Raw genomic sequence first — 22,645 nt, 5'->3', positions numbered from 1 at the left:
CCAGCAATGGAGAGCGCCCGATCCCTTGTGGCTGTGAGGTGTGCTTTCTTTAGGGATGGTACATGGAGGGACCCTTTGTTAGTGGTCCTTGTCGGTCTATTCGAGCAGGCAAATTGGAGGGGATCTACCAGCCAGTTGGAGTGATGGGAATATAAGGCTTTATGGATAATGGTCAGGGATTTAAAGAGGATGCGGGAGGGAATAGGGAGCCAGTGTAGGTCATTCAGTATAGGGGAAATGTGGTCGTATTTGTGAGCGTTGGAGAGGGTTCTGGCTACAGCGTTCTGTAGCATTTGGAGGGGCTTTAAGGAGGAGTAGGGTAGGCCAAGAAAGAGGGAGTTACAGTAATCCATCTTGGATGCCAGTGTAGCCTGGACGACAGTGCGGAGGTCACTAGCGTGAAGGAGAGGTTTCAGGTTTTTTAAGACTTTAAGTTTGAAGAAACCCTCTTTGAGTATGGCACTGATATGTTTTTTGAAGTTCAGTTGTTGGTTGATTAGGACCCCCAGATTACTAAATTAATTAATTAGCCAACTAATTAATTAATTAACCCCCAGGTTAATTGTGGCCAGCAATTAGATAAACCCCCAACAGATGTGCACACTGGATCTCAAGGTTGCCTACATGCACATCCCCATCCCCTCCTCATTTTGTTGCTATATTTGTTTCGAACTGGTTTCTACTCACTACTAATACAAGGTAGTCCCATTTTGATCTACAAGTCCCAAGAGCTTCAAGAGCTTTCAGTGGTGGCGGCTCATCTGAGGTGTCAAGGTATCCAGGTATTCCCATATCTGGACAACTGGCTCATAACAGCATCCTCTCGAGAGGGAGTGTTGCAAGCTCTTCTTCACTCCATGATTGCTGCAGATTCTTGGATTCTTAATCAACTTTGAGAAGTCTACACTGATTCTGATCCAACAAATACAGTTCATTGGAGCACAGATAGATTCCTTGCAAGAGAAAGTATTCCTGTCTTCCGACAGAGTTCACAAGCTGCATCACTTAATTTGATGACATCTGTCCATTCAGTACTTCACAGCTGGTCAGATCTTGGTCATCCTCGGCCACAAGACAGTGGTGATTCATGTAGTCCTCTTGACTCACCTTCACATCCACTATCTTCAGTGGGGCTTGCACAACCAATGGAATCAACTCACTCAGCCCCTAAGCACAATAATTCCAATCGTCTCAGCCAATGAAATGGGAGCTTCCTCATGTCTTTTGAGATAGAGCCTCCTTTCTACCTCTTTCCTATAAAATAACATTGGGGACGTATGCCTCCACCAAAGGCTGGGGAGCACATACCATGTCCTTTCAAACTCAGGACAACTGGTCTGTTTCATGTTTGCATGTTTGCACTTTGCATGTTTACACATCTCCTGCAAGAGAAAAGCATCTTACTACAAACTGACAGCCAGGTAGCTATATTTTATGTCAACAAGCAGGGAAGAAGTAGCTCCTGGAAGCTTTCATGAGAGGCTGGAAATCTGGCAATGGGCGATAATTATGCCACCCTTCAGGCCACATACCTTCCTGGGATATCCAATACCTACAGCAGTGTGTTCCAACCTCATGAATGGTCACTCAGACAATCCAGAGAGACTAACTCTTTGAGTGGTGGGGGTCATCTATCAATATATCTGTTTGCAACAGAGTACAATCGGAAAAACCTGATCAATTTTGCTCCATTCTTTCTAGTGAACTCCAAATCGCTCAGAATGCTTTCTTAATAGATTGGAGACAAAGCCTTATATGCTTTTCCTCTCCTACCTCTTATAGTGAGGACAATTCAGAAACTGTTTCGAGACCAAGCCTGCATAATTCTCATAGCTCCAGCATGGCTCAGACAGGTCTGGTATGCGCATCTTTTGTCTCACAACATCCTCCAATTCAGCTTAGAGTGGATCCTCATCTGCTTTCTAAGGAAGATAGTAAGTTGCTTCATCAAAAACTGGTGTCCACTCGATCTTGCAGCATGGATGTTGAGTGCTCAACAATAGCTGACCTGTCATGCCCAAGTCAATCGAGGATATTGTTCTCTTGGCTCGCAAACCTTCAACCAAGCACAACTGTGCCTTTAAGTGGAATTGGTATACCCAGCATGGCCTCAACTCATTCTCCTGTGAACTATGGCACCACCTCTTATTTTTGCAACTCTTATCTGATTCCAGCCTAGTTACATCTTCAGAGTACACCTTAGTGCCAAAGCAGCCTATCATGTATCAGTGTATGATGAGCCTGTCTCCCAGCATACTCTAGAGCCTAAATTCATGAAAGGTGTATGCATTTGCAGCCTCTGGCTTGTAAACTGCCAGTACCATGGGATCTCAATGCTGCCCTTGCCGTTGATGAAACCTCCCTTTGAGCATCTGGACACAGTGTCGCTGAAGTAATTTTCCTAGTAGCCAACACATCAGTGCACAGAGTAAGTGAGTTACAAGCTCTTGTGCACTATCCTCCTTACATGCAGTTCATTCAAAATAAGGTGGTCCTTCGTATACATCCAAAATTTCCCACCAGAAGTGGTCTCTGTTTTCCACATCAATCAATCCATATTATTGCTGATATTTTCCAGATGCCACATGCGCATGTATTTATTTATTTATTTGTAAGCTTGTATATACCAAAGTTTAGCGAAAGGCCCTCTCTCTGGTTTACAGGTATAACATATTACAAGCGTAACACAATTGGGATAACATCAGATACAAATAGGTTATGACATCAGATAAAATTGGTTAAATTCTCAAAGAATTTGTCAAGAACACAACGAAAGAATGCTATTATAAACTACATATTCTGAAAAAGCTGAAACCTCTCCTGCATTTTCAGGACTTCAGAACAGTCCTCCAAACAATACTATTTTCCAAAATCGATTACTGCAACTCTCTGCTTATAGACCTTCCAACCATAACCACAAAACCTCTACAAATGTTGCAGAACTCCGCCGCAAGGATTCTTACTAACACCAGCAGAAGTGAACACATAACACCCATACTAAAACACTTACACTGGCTCCCCATCAGATCCAGAATCATTTTCAAAGTGCTAACTATAACACACAAGAACATCCATTCACAAACGTCGCTAGATCTAAGCCTTCCACTTCGCCTACACGAGTCTTCACGACCAATCAGAAACAGATACTTAGGCACCTTACACGTACCTTCAGCCAAGTCCTCACTCAAGAAACGTGCATTCTCGACTGCCAGCCCCCTTCATTGGAATGCCCTCCCCACGGACATTCGCCTCGAAACGTGTACTCGAACATTCAAAAAGAAACTCAAGACCTGGCTCTTTACAAAAGCCTACACTTAAAGGTCTAGCTCAGAACCACATCCCAGAACTTGAATCATTCTCGCTTTTATAATCATATCAAACAACTCCTAATTTTATCCTTGGTCTCACAATTCCAAATCATTAAATATTTGAACATGCTACACCAATACCTCTTAATCCAGATGTAACCTTAGTTTTTGAAGTCTTCACTCCTATAGAAATAACCGCCAGTTCTTATTTACTTAACCCTATTCTGTAGACGTAAACTTTTCTTGAAGACTGTAATCTGTAAACACCTGTATTTATTATAAGAACTTGTATTTACTATTTATATTTATTATTTAGCTATTAACATTGTTCTATTACCACTTGGTACTATTTCTCTCCTTCACCTCTAACTCTAAGTTCCTACTAAGTTAGCCATGTTATTTATACCCAATTGTTGGATGTAATTGTATATTTGTTTAATTGTTCAATCTGTTTGATGTAATTTTCTGTTCCTTGTTCCGTGTAAACCGAAGTGGTATGCACTAGTGCATGAACTCCGGTATATAAAAGCCTTTAAATAAATAAATAAATAAAATAAATAAATTTTCCTCCTTTCGCAAGTTTTGCTGTAAACCGGCGTGATGTGCACGCACGAACACCGGTATATTAAAAGCTGTTAAATAAATAATAAATAAATAAATAAAACAGCTTATATAGCAACAGATTAGGTATAGCATCAGTTACAAAAAGATTAACTACTACAATCATAACTGTGAGAGGTGACATGGGTTTTGCTTCCGGAGATACAGTACAGAGAACATATGTTTATAGGGGTAGATATGAGGAATGGTAGGGGACTGTGGGATGTGCTAAACCTAGAGACAAAATGAACATCTAGCTGTATATGTTAATGCAGTCAGGTTTGTCATGGTATTTGTCATCCAGTGATGGTGGATTCTCTTCATGGTGACTTCTCGTGATTTTATAGGATACAATAGTGTGAAATTGGTTGGGTTTAGAAGGTTCAACTGAGTATGTTGCTGGAATAAAAGCTGGGTGGTGATTGAGGTGGTTGGGGTTAGTAAAGTTCTTAGTGGGGGTTGAAGTCTAGGTATCTGTGGTCATGTGGACAATTAGCCGATCCCGTCTCTGTAGACTTGTCTGAAGAGCCAAGTTTTGAGCAATTTTTAAAATATTTTAGTGTTCTGTAATCTTAGGTGTTCCGATAGGGAGTTCCAGAGGTGAGGCCCTGCTATTGATATGGCTCTGTTTCTTATGGTAGTGAGAAGCACCTTCATACCATGGATTGTAAATGAGCTCTGGCCTACTATAAGAAGAAAACTCAGCCACATAGTCAGGCTTTACAGCTATTTGTCTCATTCGATCATAATCAACTAGTTTCTTTGGAGTCGAAGTGCACCTTGTCCAATTAGACTGCTGAATGCATTCAGCACTGGTACACATCAGCAGGTCTTGATCTTGTCAATCCAGTAAAAGCTTATTAGGTCTCTGTTGACCACTTGCAAGAAGTATCTCTCGAAGAAATCTGCAAGGCTGCTACTTGCTCATCAGTGCATACTTTTACTCCCACTATTGTCTGGACAAAATATCAACTTTGGACAGTACCTTTTGGACAGGCAGTGTTGCATAATATACAGTAGTCTATCCTCCTCAACAGTGGAGTTCGGATTGCTTTTCAGCAACGTTCCACTGTAATCTTAGCTTGGGACTCCCCACATATCATGGCAAATTCAGTCTGCTTATCAATGGGAAAAGCAAGTTTTCTTACCATAAATGGTGTTTTCCATAGATGGGCTGAATTAGCTATGAGATACCTGCTCTCCTCCCTGGAGAATTGACTACTTGGCTAGTTAGCTCTGTAACACATTGAGGAGGCTCTTGAGGCAATGCCCATATGGAAGATCTTGCACATGCTCAGTAGTGCTGAAAGCTCTACTAGCATGGAGAAATGAGTTCACTTGTTGCCACTGTATAATGTTACCCACATATGGCTAATTCATCCTGTTATCTATGGAACATACATTTTATAGTAAGCAAATTTGCTGTACCCGCACAACCCCCCAAGCAGATTTTCAAAGGTCTATTTACACTCACAAAATGAGGTTTTATGCCTATGAAGTGCTTTGAAAATTGAGCATATGTCTTGTCATTCGCATAGGAGTAGCCACACTTAGTTGTGGTCCATTATTGAGGATGTTTGAGAATTTGATACTATTTTTTGAAAGAGGCTGCCCAAATTTTGGTTTTCAAATTCAATTATGTTGCCTCATAACTTTGAGTTCATACTGTACCACTTCATATTTTATTGCTGGAATCACAGCAATATGAATGTGATTTTTCTTCCCCCTGTTTGTTGCTACTGTAGTGAGTACAAGAAAAACCCACAAAGCATCAGAGGCAACAAAACTCATCTTAAATTTTGCTTTAAAAAATATATCTCAAGAAAATATAGCAATAGCAACAAAAATTCATGAATTGTTGGATGTATCAACATGTACAAAGTAACTCCATGATTAATACATATCCAAAAGAGTCTGGCTGTTTTTTTTTTTTTTTTTTCCTTCCCAAGAAGGAAAAATGTTCTGTGCAGAGTCTACAAAAAATAGTGGGCATCCTTGTTTGCCGCACTATACATCAAGAAGCCATCTTGAGACTTTTAACTATTACAGAAGTGACAACACTGTAGTTATTTTTTTTTGTTTAAAATTCACACATGATTTACTGCCTACATGATATATGGATACAGTATGTTTTGTATTATATTGGTTTAGTGCTTTGAGCCAAAGGTCTTCTATAGTTTAATAAGTGATACATGTTTCAAAGTGATCAGATGATGGGGATTTTTATTGCCATGTAAAAGCTAAAACAGACCCCAGTGGTTTTGCTTTGGCACAAACTTCTACTTTCTCTTGCAGTACTTGTTTAAATAATTCTTCCTACTCATTTGTCGGAAAGATCTGCATGTTCATTAGGCCCTGAATCCCATTTGTACTTTTTGGTTTTCTTTGTCTTTATGCATACCGGGAGAGAGAGAAGTAAAATTAATTTTGTCAAACACTCCCCCCCCCCCCCCCCCCCTTCTCCTTACAGAAACAAATTCATTATCGGAATTTTACTGTGATGGAGTATGGTAAGTAATTTCTTCTTCTACTTCCACTGTCTGGCCTCAAGCTTCATTAGACAGGAGACTTTGAATCCTTACAAAACGAAAAACTGAAACCTGAATTGTGCTGAGGTCTTCATTTGGAACCCATCTGCAGATATTTGGGGTTACACGTGTATTGATATGTGGACTATCATAATAAGGTGGATAAAAAATATTCTTCGTTAGAACTTAAAATTATGTATGTGAGCACTTGCTTGAGTAGAGTTGAAATAAAATGAATGTATTCAAGAATCTTTTTGGTCCCTTAATGCGCTTCACAGACTGTACTGCCCCTGCTGTGTCCCTCAGATGATGATGGCTTGGCAGCCAGGTGACCCTGGCTGTCCCAAGGGCTGAAGGGGTGCCTCCTCTATGGCATACCCTTACTGCCAGTGGTAGGTTGGTAATGGCAGCCCTCTTCTCTCCCTGCAACTAGTCCAGATTGGCTCTTTTGGACTGGAGATGTGAACCTGGATCCCCCACACCACAGCAGAGAGCACTATAATGTAAATCTTCGTTTTATAGTTTAATTTCTGTATTAAGACATCCTAGATGAGATTAATGAGTTTAAGACAAGTAGGAGGTAAATGGTTAAAATGGACACACATGTGCAGGAGTTATAGTACAGATTTTCACAATGACCTTGTTACTGTACAATAGTCGAGTAGCCAGAATTGCTAAGCACATAAGTGCTACTATTTTAATTATTTTACTCTGAGGTCATGCTGTCATTGCTATATTGTCAAATACTGTTCTCAACTTCTTGGAATGCTATATTTCTGTAAATTGTATTTATTTTACTTTTTATGAACTTGTTTTTAGTATTACCAAAGTTTGAAGTGGCTGTATCAACATCAGTACATCATTCTCTGACAAAAAAGGAGCTGACTGGTGTTATCACTGCAAAGTAAGAATTTACTTCATAGATTTCATAATGTCCAGTGCCTGCTTTCCCTTTATATGTTATTTGTAGTATAAAGCTGTTGTCTCCAACCCTCATAGTTTTTACATGCAAGTTTTCTCTGAAAGGAGTTTGTCTAGATGCAAAAATATATACTAAAACAAACTAAAATACTTTTATGTTAAAATTGGATGGCAACAAATGTAAAACTGTTAAATTAAAAACAGGTTGCTGCCAGGTTTGTGATGTTTAACTGTATTCTCTGACTGCCTATAGTCATTGCTGATCAAAATCCTAGATGTTTTATTATAATCATTAAAATTTTGTTCAAAATAAGTCAGAATACATTCTGACATATCCCAAAACTAAATAAATTTCTCATTTCAACATACAGATCTTTTTTTTTTTTTTTTTTTTTTTTTTTAATGTGCAGCAGATTTTTATTACATTTTAACCTCTTAAGTTAAGAACATAAGAACATGCCATGCTGGGTCAGACCAAAGGTCCATCAAATCCCGCATCCTGTTTCCAACAGTGGCCAATCCAGGTCATAAGAACCTGGCAGGTACCCAAAAACTAAGTCTATCCCAGGCTACTGATGCTAGTAATAGCAGTGGCTGTTTTCTAAGTCAGCTTAATTAACAGCAGGTAATGGACGTCTCCTCCAAGAACTTATCCAATCCTTTTTTAAACCCAGCTACACTAACTGAACTAATCACATCCCCTGGCAACAAATTCCAGAGTTTAATTGTGCGTTGAGTGAAAAAGAATTTTCTCAGATTAGTTAAATGTTGCCACATGCTAACTTCACAGAGTACCCCCTAGTCTTCTATTATCCGAAAGAATAAATAACCGATTCACATTTACCCATTTTAGACATCTCATGATTTTAAAGACCTCTATCATAACCCTCCTTAGCCATACCTTCTCCAAGTTGTACAGCCCTAACGTCTTAGTCTTTCCTCATAAGGGAGCAGTTCCATCCCCTTTATCATTTTGGTCGCTTTTCAGCCACCAGCAAGGTGATCCTCTCCTCTCAGTGCATATAGGGAAAAATAACCCATGCTATAGTTAAACAATGATAGGTTCCATATTAGGAGCCACGCCCAAGAAAGAGATCCAGGCATCATAGTGGACAATATTTTGAAATTGTTGGTTCAGTGTGCTGCAGCAGTCAAAAAGCAAACAATGTTGGCAATTATTAGAAAGGTAATGGTGAATAAAATGGAAAATATCACAATGCCTCTATCGCTCCATGGTGAGACCGCACCTTGAATACTGTGTACAATTCTGGTCGCCACATCTCAAAAAAATATAGTTGCGATGGAGAAGGTACAGACAAGGGTGACCAAAATGATAAAGGGCATGGAAAGTTCCCCTATGAGAAAAGACTTAGAGGTTAGGGCTGTTCAGCTTGGAGAAGAGACAGCTGAGGGGGGGGGGGATATGATAGAGGACTTTAAAATCATGAGAGGTCTAGAACAGATAAACGTGAGTCTGTTATTTTCTCTTTCGGATAATAGGACTAGGGGGCAATCCCTGAAGTTAGCATGTGGCACATTTAAAACTAATCAGAGAAAATTCTTTTTCACTCAACGCACAATTAAATTCTGGAATTTATTGCCAGGGGATGTGGTTAGTGCAGTTAGTGTAGCTGGGTTTAAAAAAGGATTGGACAAGTTCTTGGAGGAGAAGTCCATTACCTACTATTATTCACTGAGAAAATTGTCCATTTAATCCGACGCTCTTACTTCTGCTTTTAACCAGTATGTAATCAACGAAAGGACATCACCACCTATCCCATGACCTTTTACTTTTCTTAGAAGCCTCTAATTAGAAATTCTGTCAAATACCTTCTGAAAATCCAAATACACTATATCCACCGGTTCACTTATCTACATGTTAACTCCTTCAAAAATGTGAAGCAGATTTGTGAGGCAAGACTTGCCTTGAGTAAAGCCATGCTTACTTTGTTCTATTAAACCTTGTCTTTCTTTGTTCTCTGATTTTGATCTTTAGAACACTTTCCACTATTTTTTCTGGCACTGAAGTCAGGCTAACTAGTCTGTAGTTTCACGGTTCGCCCCTGGAGCCCTTTACATTAGCCACACTCCAGTCTTCAGGAACAATGGATGATTTTAATGATAGATTACAAATTTTAACGAATAGATCTGAAATATTGTTTTTGAGTTCCTTCAGAACCCTAGGGTGTATACCATCTGATCCAGGTGATTTACTACTCTTCAATTTGTCAATCAGGCCTACCGCATCTTTTAGGTTCACCGTTATTTGGTTCCATTCATTTGTATCATTACCCATGAAAATCTTCTCTGGAATAGGTATCTCCCCCAACATCCTCTTTAGTAAACACCAAAGCAAAGAAATTGTTTAATCTTTCCGGGATGGCCTTATCTTTAAGTGCCCCCTTTAACCCCTCAATCATTTAATGGTCCATCTAACTCCCTTGCAGGCTTTCTGCTTCCGATATATTTAAAAAAGGTTTTTATTGTGAGTTTTTGCCTCTACGGCCAACTTCTTTTCAAATTCTCTTAGTCTGTCTTATCAATGTCTCACATTTAACTTGCCAGCGCTTATGCTTTATCCTATTTTCTTCCATTGGATCCTTCTTCCAATTTTTGAAAGAAGATCTTTTGGCTACAATATCCTTTCACCTTCCCTTTTAACCATGCTGGTAATCGTTTTGCCTTCCTTTCACCTTTCTTAATGTGTAGAATACATCTGGACTGTGCTTCTAGGATGGTGTTTTTAACAACGACCCTGCCTCTTGCACACTTTTTACCTTTGTTGCTGCTGCTTTTCAGTTTTTTTCTAACTATTTTTCTCATTTCCTAGCGTGTAGCCAGATGGACTCAGAACAAATGGGTATAGTGTGCTCGTGCTAGCAGTTGGAGACGGATCTGACGTCAGCACGTAGTACATATACCCCTGCAGGAAGTGCAGAAGCTCAGTAATTTCCGTCTCCAAAGCAGTTTGGAGCTCCTTCACGCTCGCTGAGCGTTCTTCCAAATTCTAACAACTAAATTCAACAGAGAGTCTTACCTAAAAGACGAAGCCCCGCACTCCTGCGGTGATACCAGAGGGTCTCTCCCCCAGTTGAGTTTCCCGAGGTGATTTCCGATGTCACCCGGAGGTACGAGCCTCGGTCCAGTGGCCGAATCGCGGCAGGGACCTAGCCCCCGAGTGAGAAGGGCTCGGGCGCGGCCTAGAGGCAGAGGTTGCACCTCCTTGAGCGTGGCGGAGACTGTATTCACCCTCTCCCCCTGCGGCCAGAGACCGCCCGGGTTGCAACCGGGAAGCGCCCAAGACAAGGTAAGGCAGACATCTTTTATTTACTGGTCTCCGAGGAGTAGTGGGGCCTGCCTACGTGGAGGCCCGCCAAGGAGGTCGCCATTTTGTCTGCCTGCTCGCCGTCGCCATCCGGCCCTGTTCTTAGCCCGATCGAGCGCTCATATAAGGCTAAGCGCACAAGCAACGGCCGTGTATATTGTGCGCATATTTAAGTTGGGCGCACAAGGCTTGACCGCACATTTAAGTTGGGCGCACAAGGATCAAGCGCACAAGGTTTGGGCGCATATTTCAGTTTGGCGCACAAGTATTGGCACATATCATAGGCACACATTAAGAATCTTTTTGCGCATAAGTCGCTCGCATATCACAAAGCGCATATTTTCGCCTGGGAGCGTATTGGCGCATGTTTATAGACGCGATGGCGCGTATAAGGGCCCATGTGTCCACAATGGCGGCACCTCCAGAATCAGGCAAAGAGCTCTAGGCCTCTGCTCAGCATGCCACCTTAGAGCCACACGGAGCGAGGAAGCAGACTCCCTATGCGCCCAATGTGAGGAGGCCCTGGGAGCCTCAGGCCAGAGCCGGTCTCAGCCAAGTTTACTTGCCATCTCCTCAGGGAACACCCCGGACCTTACAGGCCGAAACGAGCAGCAGGGGAACACTAGAGACCTGGTGCCCTTAAGCCTAGAGCCTGCTTCGCTCTCCTGGGTAGAATTGTTTAAAGGGATTCACGCCTTTGTCAGGATGCAGTCTGATCCCCGAGCGGACCCTTACGCTCTGGTTGACCCTGTCCCTGGACCCTCGAGATCTAGGCACGGACACCGCCACCCGGAAGCCCCACCTTTGGGGATTCGGATTATTCCGAGGAAGAAGGCGAGCTCCCCGAGGAGGGAGAACTTCCCTCTGGGATAGAGCCATATCGAACCATGAGACGCTTCTTTGTTAAGGAGGATCTCCCAGACCTGGTCTCTCGATGCCTGTCGGAACTTGCTTTCCCGGGCCACGGCACCCCAGGGGAACCTAGAATGAACCCCCTGCTTGAGGGCCTTCGTCAGACGACTCACCATTTTCCCCTCCTACAAGCAGCACAGCAACTAATTGACCTGGAGTGGAATGTGCCGGAGGCCTCATTCAAAGGGGGTCGAGCCTTGGGTAGCATGTACCCCCTGGACCCGGCAACCAAGGAGCTGCTGGCGTGCCCTAAGGAAGACGCCATAGTTTACGCAATTGCGAAACGCACCACCATTCCAGTAGAGGGAGGGGCGGCCCTCAAGGATGCACATGACCGGCGCCTGGACGCCATTCTGAAACAAGCCTTTGAGGTGGCAGCCATGTCCCTGAGAATTGCGATTTGCTGCACAGTGGTGACGCGTTCCTGTTTGTCTCAAGCCAGGAACAACGCCCCAGGAGAGGAAATGGAATCAGCTCTCTCGTTCCTCACTGCTGCATCCGACTTAGTTCGCATGGCAGCCAAGGGAGTGTCATCCTCAGTGGCAGCCAGGAGACACCTCTGGCTACGAAATTGGTCGGCCGACTCATCCTCCAAGACTCGCCTGACGAGAATGCCCTTCAAGGGATCCCTCCTGTTCGGCAGCGACCTAGAGCAACTGGCTAACAAATGGGGCGCCTCTCCGTTACCTCGTCTGCCAGAAGACAAGTCAAGGAGAAGCCAGCGCCCTTTTCCTAGGCCATCTAGAGGTAGAGGCTCTCACCGCTTCAACCCGTACAGGAACAGCTACCGAGCACCTCGTAATCAGGCCAGGAACCAGTCCTCTTGGCCCAGACGTGCTAAGAGGGGAACCGGCTCGGGTTCGGGTCCCAGCCGCACCCCACAATAAAAATCAGCCGACCCATCCACGGGATGAAGCCATAGGGGGCAGGCTAACCCTATTCTACCGCAGATGGGTCGAGATTACTTCGGACAAGTGGGTCCTAGCCAACATCCGAGATGGGTACTACCTGGACTTCCTTCGGACCCCTCCGGACAAGTTCGTGGAATCTCCCTGCCACGACCCCATCAAGAGGGCTGCAGTGGAGGCTACTTTAACAAGACTCCAGACCCTAAAGGCCATAACCCCAGTGCCTGCAGGGGAGATAAGTTCTGGTCATTACTCCATTTATTTCATAGTACCCAAGAAAGAGGGCACTTTCAGGCCTGTCCTGGACCTCAAGTCGGTCAACCGACACCTCAGGGTCCCAAGATTTCGCATGGAAACTCTGCGATCAGTCATAAGTGCAATACAGCCAGGGGAGTTCCTCACATCCCTGGATCTGGCAGAGGCCTACTTGCACATCCCGATACACCAGGATCACCAGCCCTACTTACGTTTCAAAGTCCTGAATCAACACTTCCAGTTCCGGGCTCTACCCTTCGGGTTAGCCACCGCGCCGCGGACCTTTACCAAAGTCATAGTAGTGGTAGCAGCGACACTCAGGAAGGAAGGAATCCTCGTCCATCCCTACCTGGACAATTGGCTGATCAGGGCAAAGTCATCGGAGGAGAGCCACCGGGCGACCAACAGAGTCATATCTCTTCTGGAAAGCCTCGGATGGGTAGTCAACATCAACAAGAGTTCCCTACAGCCTTCCCAGTTGCTGGAATACCTGGGAGTCCGATTTGACACCTAGGAAGACAAGGTCAGCCTGTCCCCAAAGAGGAGATCAAAACTGCGGGACCGGCTATGGGCCCTGCTGAGCGCCGCCCAGCCCACAGCTTGGGATTATCTGCAGGTCCTCGGCCTCATGGCGTCCACTTTGGAAGTGGTACCCTGGGCGAGAGCTCACATGAGACCATTACAACACTCTCTCCTATCCCGGTGGACCCCGCGATCACAGAACTACACCGTGCATCTACCGCTACTGGCCAGAGTGCAGACCCAGCTACGGTGGTGGTTGCAGTCCAACCACATAAGCCGGGGATCAAGAATATCCTCCCCAACTTGGACCCTGCTCACCACAGATGCCAGCCTAAGTAGATGGGGAGCACACTGCGAAGAGCTAACCACCCAAGGGTGGTCGAACAAGTACGAGTCGGGATGGAATATCAATCGACTAGAGGCATGGGCAGTCAGGTTAGCCTGCCTGCGATTTGCCCACAGACTTCGCAACAAAGCAGTCAGAGTGATGTCTGACAACGCCCCCACGGTGGCATACATCAACCGACAGGGCGGAACCAGAAGCCAGCAGGTGTCCTTAGAAATAGCCCCCCTGATGACATAGGCGGAGGCAAATCTCCAAGACATCACCGCCGTCCACATCGCCAGGAAAGACAACAGATTTCCTCAGCAGAGAAAGCCTAAACCCGGGGGACTGGAAGCTGTCATCTACAGCCTTCAAGATGATAGTGGATCGGTGGGGGACTCCGGGCATGGACCTGCTAGCGGACAGGTCCAACACTCAAGTACCCAGATATTTCAGTCGCAGGCGAGATCCTCAATCTCAAGGGATAGACGCCTTGGTTCAGACATGGCCTCAGGGGACCCTGCTGTACGCCTTTCCCCCATGGCCCCTGCTGGGCGCCATTATACACAAGATTCAGCGGCACAGAGGCCTAGTTCTTCTTCTAGTGACCCTGGTGCACAGACATGAGAAGACTACTGGCAGGGGGGATCCTCTACCCCTGCCCCCACACAGGGACCTACTGCAACAAGGTCCCATCCTCCACGAGGATCCAGCTCAATTCTCTCTTACGGTCTGGCCATTGAGAGGGCTCGACTGAAGAAGAGGGGATACTCGGGGGCGGTAATAGATACCCTCCTTCGAGCACGCAAGTTCTCCACCTCACTAACTTATATAAGGATCTGGAGAGTATTTGAAGCCTGGTGCGAAGCCCGCAGCACCAATCCACATGTTGCTAAAATCCCCATTATTTTGGATTTCCTGCAAGATGGACTTCAGAAAGGTCTGTCCCTCAGTTCCATCAAGGTGCAGGTGGCTGCGCTATCCTGCTACGGGCCCAGAAGTGATGGCAACAACATCTCCACGCACCCAGACATTTCACGTTTCCTGAAAGGAGTTAAACACATTTGCCCGCCACTGAAGTGGCCAGTGCCCCTGTGGAACCTCAACCTAGTTTTGGAATTCCTAGCGGGACCCGCCTTCAGACCCCTCCGAGGCCTGTCCCTCCATTTACTAACCTTGAAGATGGTGTTCTTGCTGGCCGTTTGCTCAGCACGCCGCATCTCAGAGCTACAAGCGCTGTCCTACCGTGATCCATTTCTCAGAATCACCCCAGGGGCTATCCATCTTCGCACGGTTCCCTCCTTACCCAAAGTCGTCTCACACTTCCACCGCAACCAAACCATATCTTGCCAACCATGGAAGGGTTGAAAAAGTTGGAAGAAGGTCGAATACTGCGTCATCTTGACATCGGCAGACTGCTGTCCAGATACCTGGAAGTGTCGGAAACAGTACGAAAGACGGATCATCTGTTCGTCCTTCACAGTGGGAAGAGGCAAGGAGAAGCGGCCTCACGGGCAACTATTGCCCGCTGGATCAAAGAAGTTATCAAGGCAGCCTACGTTGAAGTGGGAAAACTACCACCTCTACAGGTCAAGGCCCACTCTACCAGAGCACAAGCAGCCTCCTGGGCAGAAACTAGGATGCTGTCACCTGCCGAGATATGTAGAGCGGCAACGTGGTCCTCCATCCATACCTTCTCCAGATTCTACCGTCTGGACGTCCAGGCCAGGGAGGACACAGCATTTGCAAGGGCAATCCTAAACGGAGCTCAGGTAGCCTCCCGCCCAGTCCGTGAGTAGCTTTTGTACATCCCATTTGTTCTGAGTCCATCTGGCTACACGCTAGGAAATGGAGAGATTACTTACCTGATAATCTCGTTTTCCTTAGTGTAGACAGATGGACTCAGCATCCCGCCCGGCTGCCAATATACATGGGAATTCACTGAGTCAAGGTAAGCCATGTTTTTCTTACATAGGGCATCCACCCTGCAGGGTGTCGACACCTTCCGGTTGAGAACACTGGCGGTCTCCAGCTATTGTCAATCGGTCAGTTCAATCATGTTAAGGTAATCGATAGGTCAGTCACACATATATCCATAATGCTTTTGGAAGGAAGATTACTGAGCTTCTGCACTTCCTGCAGGGGTATATGTACTACGTGCTGACGTCAGATCCGTCTCAGACTGCTAGCACGAGCACACTATACCCATTTGTTCTGAGTCCATCTGTCTACACTAAGGAAAATGAGATTATCAGGTAAGTAATCTCTCCATTTTTATCAGTTTCCCTTTTGACAGTTTAGTGCTAGAGCCATAGATTTACTTACCGTCCCCCTTCCTGTAATTAAAATTTGATCATATTATGATTACTATTGCCAAGCCTGTGCGCCACTGAGAATTAGATCTAAAATTGCGCTCTCTCTCATCTGTTCCAGAACCAATTGCTCCATAAAACTGTCATTTATTCCATCCAGGAGCTTTATCTCTCTAGTATGTCCTGATGTTACGTGTACCCAGTCAATACTGTGGTAATTGAAATCTCGCATTATTACTTCTTCCCAATACTTTAAAAAAAAATCTCCCAAGCAGAACTTACTGATTCCTTTGTCATCAGCAAGGTGATTCTCTCCTCTCAGTGCTCCCACTGGATTGTGGATTACTGAGATCTTCGCTTGTGATTCGTCTACTAAAACTGAACTCAGTCTGGTGAGATGTGAAAATGTATTATATGTTTCAGATACACCTATGGAAAGCCCGTGAAAGGAACTGTAACAATCACCTTGGTGCCATTGTCAATTGGGGGGATGGAAAAAAAAATCACCAAAACACTCAAGGTAAGTTGCTTTATGGTGCCTTGAACACATTTAAAATGTTTGTTCATTTTTCTGTCTGATCTATCCCTTTTGGTTAGTGAAACAGGATGATGCCAGTAATAAACGAATTGTTTTATCTGCTGCTGTTTTATTATAGTTTTCTCCTATCACCTGGCTCATGCTTTTGCATTACACAGCAATTTATTTGACGACATGTGGGTTATTTAACCTGGGAAAATATAGACCGTAAGAAAAGAATTTCATTTTGTATATTAAGGATTAGCTTTAAATGTTCCAACATTCAGATCATAATAAAATATTGGGAGTAATGCAGCTCTTTTTATTGACTTTTTACATTGGACTTGTATAAAGTTAGCGATCTTGCCCAAATCACATTTGAAAACTGGAAATAAGAAGTGACTGTATAAACTTTTTGATTTGAGTCCTTTAAACTGAAAATATTGGCTTTCTTTTTTTTTAATAAGGTGAGATGTGATTCATATACCAAGTCAGGCTCTTAAAAGACTGGAAGAAGGGCCTAAAATAGATTAAACTTTTTCTAGATGGCTTTCTGAGGCCTTATTGAGAAAAGCAATCAGCTGAAGGAGATAAAAGAACCCTATATCTTAACTTTATTTTTAATCATGATGTCAGCCTTTCTCAATGTCTGTAGAATATATTCTATAACTTTAGTATGGATGCAAAAGTGTTTCTCAAAAAAAGTCATAGATTTATTTTTCTTCTAATTATCCATTTGGCCCATTAATTTCTTGGAACCCTTGTACATAAGTGATTTGAGGTGTGAATAAACACTTGAGTTCCTGCTCTTAGTTTGATGTAGCATGCTGATTATAGTTGCTATCCAACTTAATTTATAATCTGTTCTTCCAGTTTGCCTAAAGCGGTAATGTCAACTAACATACGGGCCGATTCAGTAAAAGTCGTGGGAGAGCGGGCAAGCGCCCGCTCTCCCAGCGCGTGGACAGGCCACTCTCTTGTGCTCATGATTCAGGGGGGAGAACATGCAAATTAGGGCCCACGGTAAAAAGAGGCACTAGGGACACTAGCGCGTCCCTAGCATCTCCTTTTTGACAGGTGCGGCGGCTGTCAGCGGGATTGACAGCCGATGCTCAATTTTTCCAGCATCGGTTCTCAAACCCGCTGACAGCCATGGGTTCTGAAAACGGACGCCAGCTAAACTGTGCGTCCGTCTTCCGACCCGCGGGCTGCCGGCCGATTTACATTTTTTTTTAAATTTTGGGGCCTCCGACTTAATATCGCTATGATATTAAGTCGGAGGGTGTACAGAAAAGCATTTTTTTCTGCTTTTGTGTACACTTTCCCGGTGCCAGCAGAAATTAACCCCAGCTTTTGGCAGGCGTTAATTTCTGAAAGTAAAATGTGCGGCTTAGCTGCACATTTTGCTTCCTGTATCGCGCGGGAATAACTAATAGGGCTATCAACATGCATTTGCGTGTTGTGGGCGCTATTAGTTTCGGGGGGGGGGGGGGGGGGGGTTGGAAGCGCATTTTCGATGCGCTATCACCCCTTACTGTATAAGAGGTAAAGCTAACGTATTGAAAATGCGCGTCCAAACCTGGGCTAACAGTGCACTCCACCGGAGCGCACTGTACTGTATCGGCCCGATAATGAGGTCCATTATCAGCCGCCCTGCAGCTCAACTAGTTATCTGTATAAACATATCTGCCTAACAGCTCGATACTGTAACGTTCGGTTGAAGATTTCCCGTCTGTAACGTGCTGGGAGCGCACAATTCGGACGCGTAAGGCGATCCAGCGATACAGTCTCCAGTTTCACGCGTCCTTAGCGCTTCTTAAAACAGACGCATAACCCTTTCCGCACGCAGCATGTATACGATATGTAAATGAACGAATTAGCTGTATAATGAAGGAATTAGCTATTCCCCTACGATACTGTGACGTGCGCTCAGATTATCTCCTTTGTAACCCGCTATTTTGCCGCGGCCTTAACGTGTTAGTTTACCGCTACCCTCTACGTGGTGTTAGTGTGGTGTTCGAAAATTAAAACGGGAATAAAGTGTAAAAAATGGTGTAAAAACATTGCTTCCCTGCCCTGGCCCCGTCCGGTCTCCGGTGCAGCCCCAGTCCTCCCGAAGCAAAAAAAAAAAACAAAACCGAAAAAGTAGCAAGGCTCGGGCCTGCTACGGTAGTCCCTTCTCCTCTCCTCCTGATTTCGGCGCTCAAGGCCCCGTCCGGTCTCCGGTGCAGCCCCAGTCCTGTCCCCTCCTCCCGAAGCAAAAAAAAAACAAACCGAAAAAGTAGCAAGGCTCGGGCCTGCTACGGTAGTCCCTTCTCCCTTCCTCCCGATTTTCGGTGCTCAAGGCGGCCAGGTGGGCGTGCATTCATCCAGGCAGAGGGAGCCGGCGGCGAAAACGGCCTCCGGCTCCCTCTGCCTGGATGAATGCACGGCCCCCGCCGGCAGTGAATAAATGCCCGTGACGTCACGGCATGTGACTGCCTTGAGCGCTGAAATCGCACGGGCATTCATTCACTGCCGGCGGGGGCCGTGCATTCATCCAGGCAGAGGGAGCCAGTGGCCGCTTTCGCCGCCGGCTCCCTCTGCCTGGATGAATGCACGCCCACCCGGCCGCCTTGAGCGCCGAAATCGGGAGGAGAGGAGAAGGGACTACCGTAGCAGGCCCGAGCCTTGCTACTTTTTCGGTTTTTTTTTTTTTTTTTTTTTGCTTCGGGAGGAGGGGACCGGACTGGGGCTGCACCGGAGATCAGACGGGCTGGACCGGAGACCGGACGGGGCCAGGGCAGGTAAGCGGGGGCTGGGGGAAAGTTTGCTGAGCATCGGGGAACATAACTGTCCACTTCCTGGTACCTGTCATTTCAAATGTCATTTGAAATGACATTTGAAATAACAGATACCAGCGCGACCGTGAAGCGTTAGGCCCGCGAACCCAGGATACTGTATAGGCGCTCTATACAGTAAAATGGGTTGCGCGGGCCTAACGCTTGCCTAAGGCTTCGCAGCCGCGGCATGCATTTGCATGCAATTAGAAGAGAGTATCGAGCGCTAAGTGAAGAGAACTGTGCGTGCGGGGAGGAAGGGTGCGCCTGGCAATGCCGCACTCTTTCTACCGCGGTCTTAGAGTATCGATCTGTAACAGGGTAAATTCAGTGACGCAGTTACGTCACTGAATGTACCAAGCTATCTTAAAATTAGTTATGTCTAAGTGACTAACTTACACAGCCCTACGGCCCAACCAGAGTTTGCCGCATAAGTTACCCGGGTTTTAGTGTAGCCGGTTAGCCATTTAGATGGATAACCTTTCAGTTATCCAACTAAATGGCTTTTGAATATTAACCTCAACAAAATTGGCAATAAAACAAAATAACTGAATAGGGCTCTCTAGCTTGGAAAAGGGACAACTGAAAGAGGGGATATGATTGAAATTTATAAAATTGTGAGTGGGGTGGAAAGGGTGAATTGGAATGGTTATTTACTTTTTCAAACACTAGGACTAGGGGATATTCCATGAAATTAGCAACTGGCAGTTTTAAAACAAATCATAGCAAGTATTTTAACAATCCGCACACAATCAAGCTATAGAATTTGTTTTTAGAGGACATCGTCAAGGCAACTAACCTAGTGGGGTTGGACAAGTTCTGAAGGAAAGGTCCATAAACAGTTATTAGCCTGGTAGACTTGGCAAAGCCAGCATTTATTCCTGGGAGTGAGATACAAGAAACAGATAAACTATTAGGGATCTGACGGGTAATTGTGACCTAGACTGGCCACATTCAGATACAGAATGCTGGTGTCGATGGACCTTGGTCTGAACCAGCATGGTGGTACTTATGATCTTTATATTCTTATCATTATCCTCTTCCAAATTCTGTGTCAGTGATAATATTGGGAGAAGAATTCTGGATACCTGGAAAGGAATAATGATGCTAATGCACATTATAATGAAGCCTGATAATGCGTAATATGATTCTGAGTGGGAAGCCAGTCTAAAATGTTACATAAAGGGTTTACCAGGTATTCCCAGGATATACAAGGATTTGGTGCCATTAATTTTAAACATAGGATATGTTCACTTTTTTTTTTTTTTTGGTCAAAGTTGTAATAATCCAATAAATTTTTCTATGTTCTGATTTTGTGTTCGGCCTGGTAGTTCTTTCTTTTTCCCTCCCCCCCCCCTCCCCAGCTCAATGAGAACTGGTGCTGGGATCCTGGTGCCATGATTCTTCACTCAACTACCTGGGGGATTTTTATCCTATTTTAATAGACCCTCTCTCCCACTGGTTGGTTATTGCAGCAACAGCCCTGAGGCTACACCCGGGCTCTGAATATGGCCACCTAAGTGTCATCTTTATTGATGACCAGACTCCCTCCCTCCATCCCAGGGGTTGTAACCGTTGCCTTTGCAGCATCCGCAATTGACTCGGGTGCATGGAAGACTTGACCACAGAATCTAACCAGAGGCCATCTTTATGAAAGTGAGCAGTACTGCCACTTAGCCACTGGGCTGAGTTAGCTGTCCTGATTTTTGGGTGAATTGAACTCATTTTAGAATGTAGCATGTACATTGTTAGTAAAGTATGAGGCAAAATGAAAAATGAATGTATTACTCCTTACAGATAAATGGATCGGTGAATTTCTCCTTTGGCAGTTTAGAGTTGGAACAGCTTATCACAAACGGACGGCGGCAGTTTGGCTACAATACTCCATCTTTGCGTGGACCAGTAGAGGTGGTGGCTGTAGTCACAGAATCTCTAACAGGTGTAGTTGTATAAGTGTGTGAAAATTGTTGTTGAATGGGAACAATAGTCTATGACCTATCAGACTATAATTTTGGAGCCAACTCATGTTTTTCAATGGGAGAGGTCTACATATTTTCTGTTTTATGTAATATGAAAATTGCTTGGGGTCTAATCCAGATGAATATTATTCCATGAATAATTTCTTCTGTATCATTGAGTAGGTCTTGCAGTGTTACTTATGATAGGAAAAAAGTACATAATTTACTTCATTGTTATTTAAAGAATTTATATATAGGCACATTCTTTGACCTCGCAGACACCTTCTATTCATAAACACATATGATTATAATAAAAATCAGCTGTAACATCCACTTTAAGAACTCTGTTCTTAGAAGACCCACATAATCTGAATTTATGGTAGGTGTCCAAAAATGCTTCCACTTAAAATAGTGTTCAAAGGGTGAAAGAGCCAAAGGGCAGAGGATCAGAGACATTTTTTTTGCTGTTCCTGGCCTTCTAAAATGATTCATACAGTAAATGACAGAAGATTGTGCAAAAGGTTTGGCATTTCTAGACATTTTTCCCCTTGCTCTTCCACCAAGAGCCACTGCAATTCCAAGAGGGTGTTTCACTCTTGAGCACAGTCTAGGACTGCATCTGGTACTGCTGAGAGAAGAAACTATCTGAAATGCCAGCAGCTGCTACTGGGATCGAAGCCCAGCTCTATTAAGGCAGAGGAGAATATTACATTGCTGTTTCTTCCTATCCATCATGTTCTTATTAAACTGGTTTGACAGGGGGTTTTTTTCTTCTGACTTTGGATTTATGATTCTTTCCTTTTTTTTTTTTTTTTTTGTGAGATGCCTTACTATAAAATAAAACTACAATGGAAATACTGTGACAGTTCTATATATTGTATGCAAAGATGCAATAATGTCAATGTTTATAAAGTATAAAATACTCATTTAAATAACTTTTTAAAATATCTTCAATTTTTCCAAAATAGGAATTACACAAAATGGAACCTCCAGTGTATTCTTTAATGAAAAATATTATACCATTGATTTTTATGACTATCCTGACGCTTTGAAGCCTTCTCTAAACTTCACAGCCTTTGTAAGTCCCATGTAGTTACTGGTAATTATGTTTCATAACTAAAGTAGATGCAGCTACTAGTAACTCCTTTTTTCCTAAGGATCCACAGAGACTTGTAGATAATGGGGAAAAGTGACCATAACAGCTTTGTAAAAATAAAAGGAAAATTCAGACAAAACAAAGCAGTTATCCAGTATGCAGCCATGTGAACCAACTGCATGGTTCTTGATGGCAGTTTGTTTGGGAAAAGTGGTAGAGCTTTGAAAATATTTAAAATGAAAAAAATTAAATTATGCTCATGTGTAATGTGTTACCTTAGTTGCAGGCTACTACTTTGAAGCAGTTGTGATTGCTTAGCTTTTAGAAGGAATTTCCAGA

The 22,645-nt window shown here is 44.1% G+C and overlaps 1 protein-coding gene across 4 annotated transcripts in view; it reads left to right on the top strand.

Moving 5' to 3' along the window:
- Window positions 1-22,645, top strand: part of CD109 (CD109 molecule) — a 456,523-nt gene that overhangs the window by 109,865 nt on the left and 324,013 nt on the right. For all 4 annotated transcript variants that reach the window (XM_029595620.1, XM_029595619.1, XM_029595617.1 and 1 more), the window contains exons 6-10: window positions 6,379-6,418; window positions 7,256-7,340; window positions 16,340-16,436; window positions 21,050-21,191; window positions 22,179-22,288. In XM_029595620.1, the coding sequence (XP_029451480.1) occupies window positions 6,379-6,418; window positions 7,256-7,340; window positions 16,340-16,436; window positions 21,050-21,191; window positions 22,179-22,288 (474 nt within the window). The remainder of the gene's footprint in view (window positions 1-6,378; window positions 6,419-7,255; window positions 7,341-16,339; window positions 16,437-21,049; window positions 21,192-22,178; window positions 22,289-22,645) is intronic.

This window comes from Rhinatrema bivittatum, chromosome 3 (assembly GCF_901001135.1).
Source record: "Rhinatrema bivittatum chromosome 3, aRhiBiv1.1, whole genome shotgun sequence".
In the NCBI taxonomy this organism is placed as follows: domain Eukaryota; kingdom Metazoa; phylum Chordata; class Amphibia; order Gymnophiona; family Rhinatrematidae; genus Rhinatrema; species Rhinatrema bivittatum.
The sequence above is the reverse complement of the archived record's forward strand: the minus strand, read 5'-3'. Positions and strand labels throughout refer to the sequence as shown.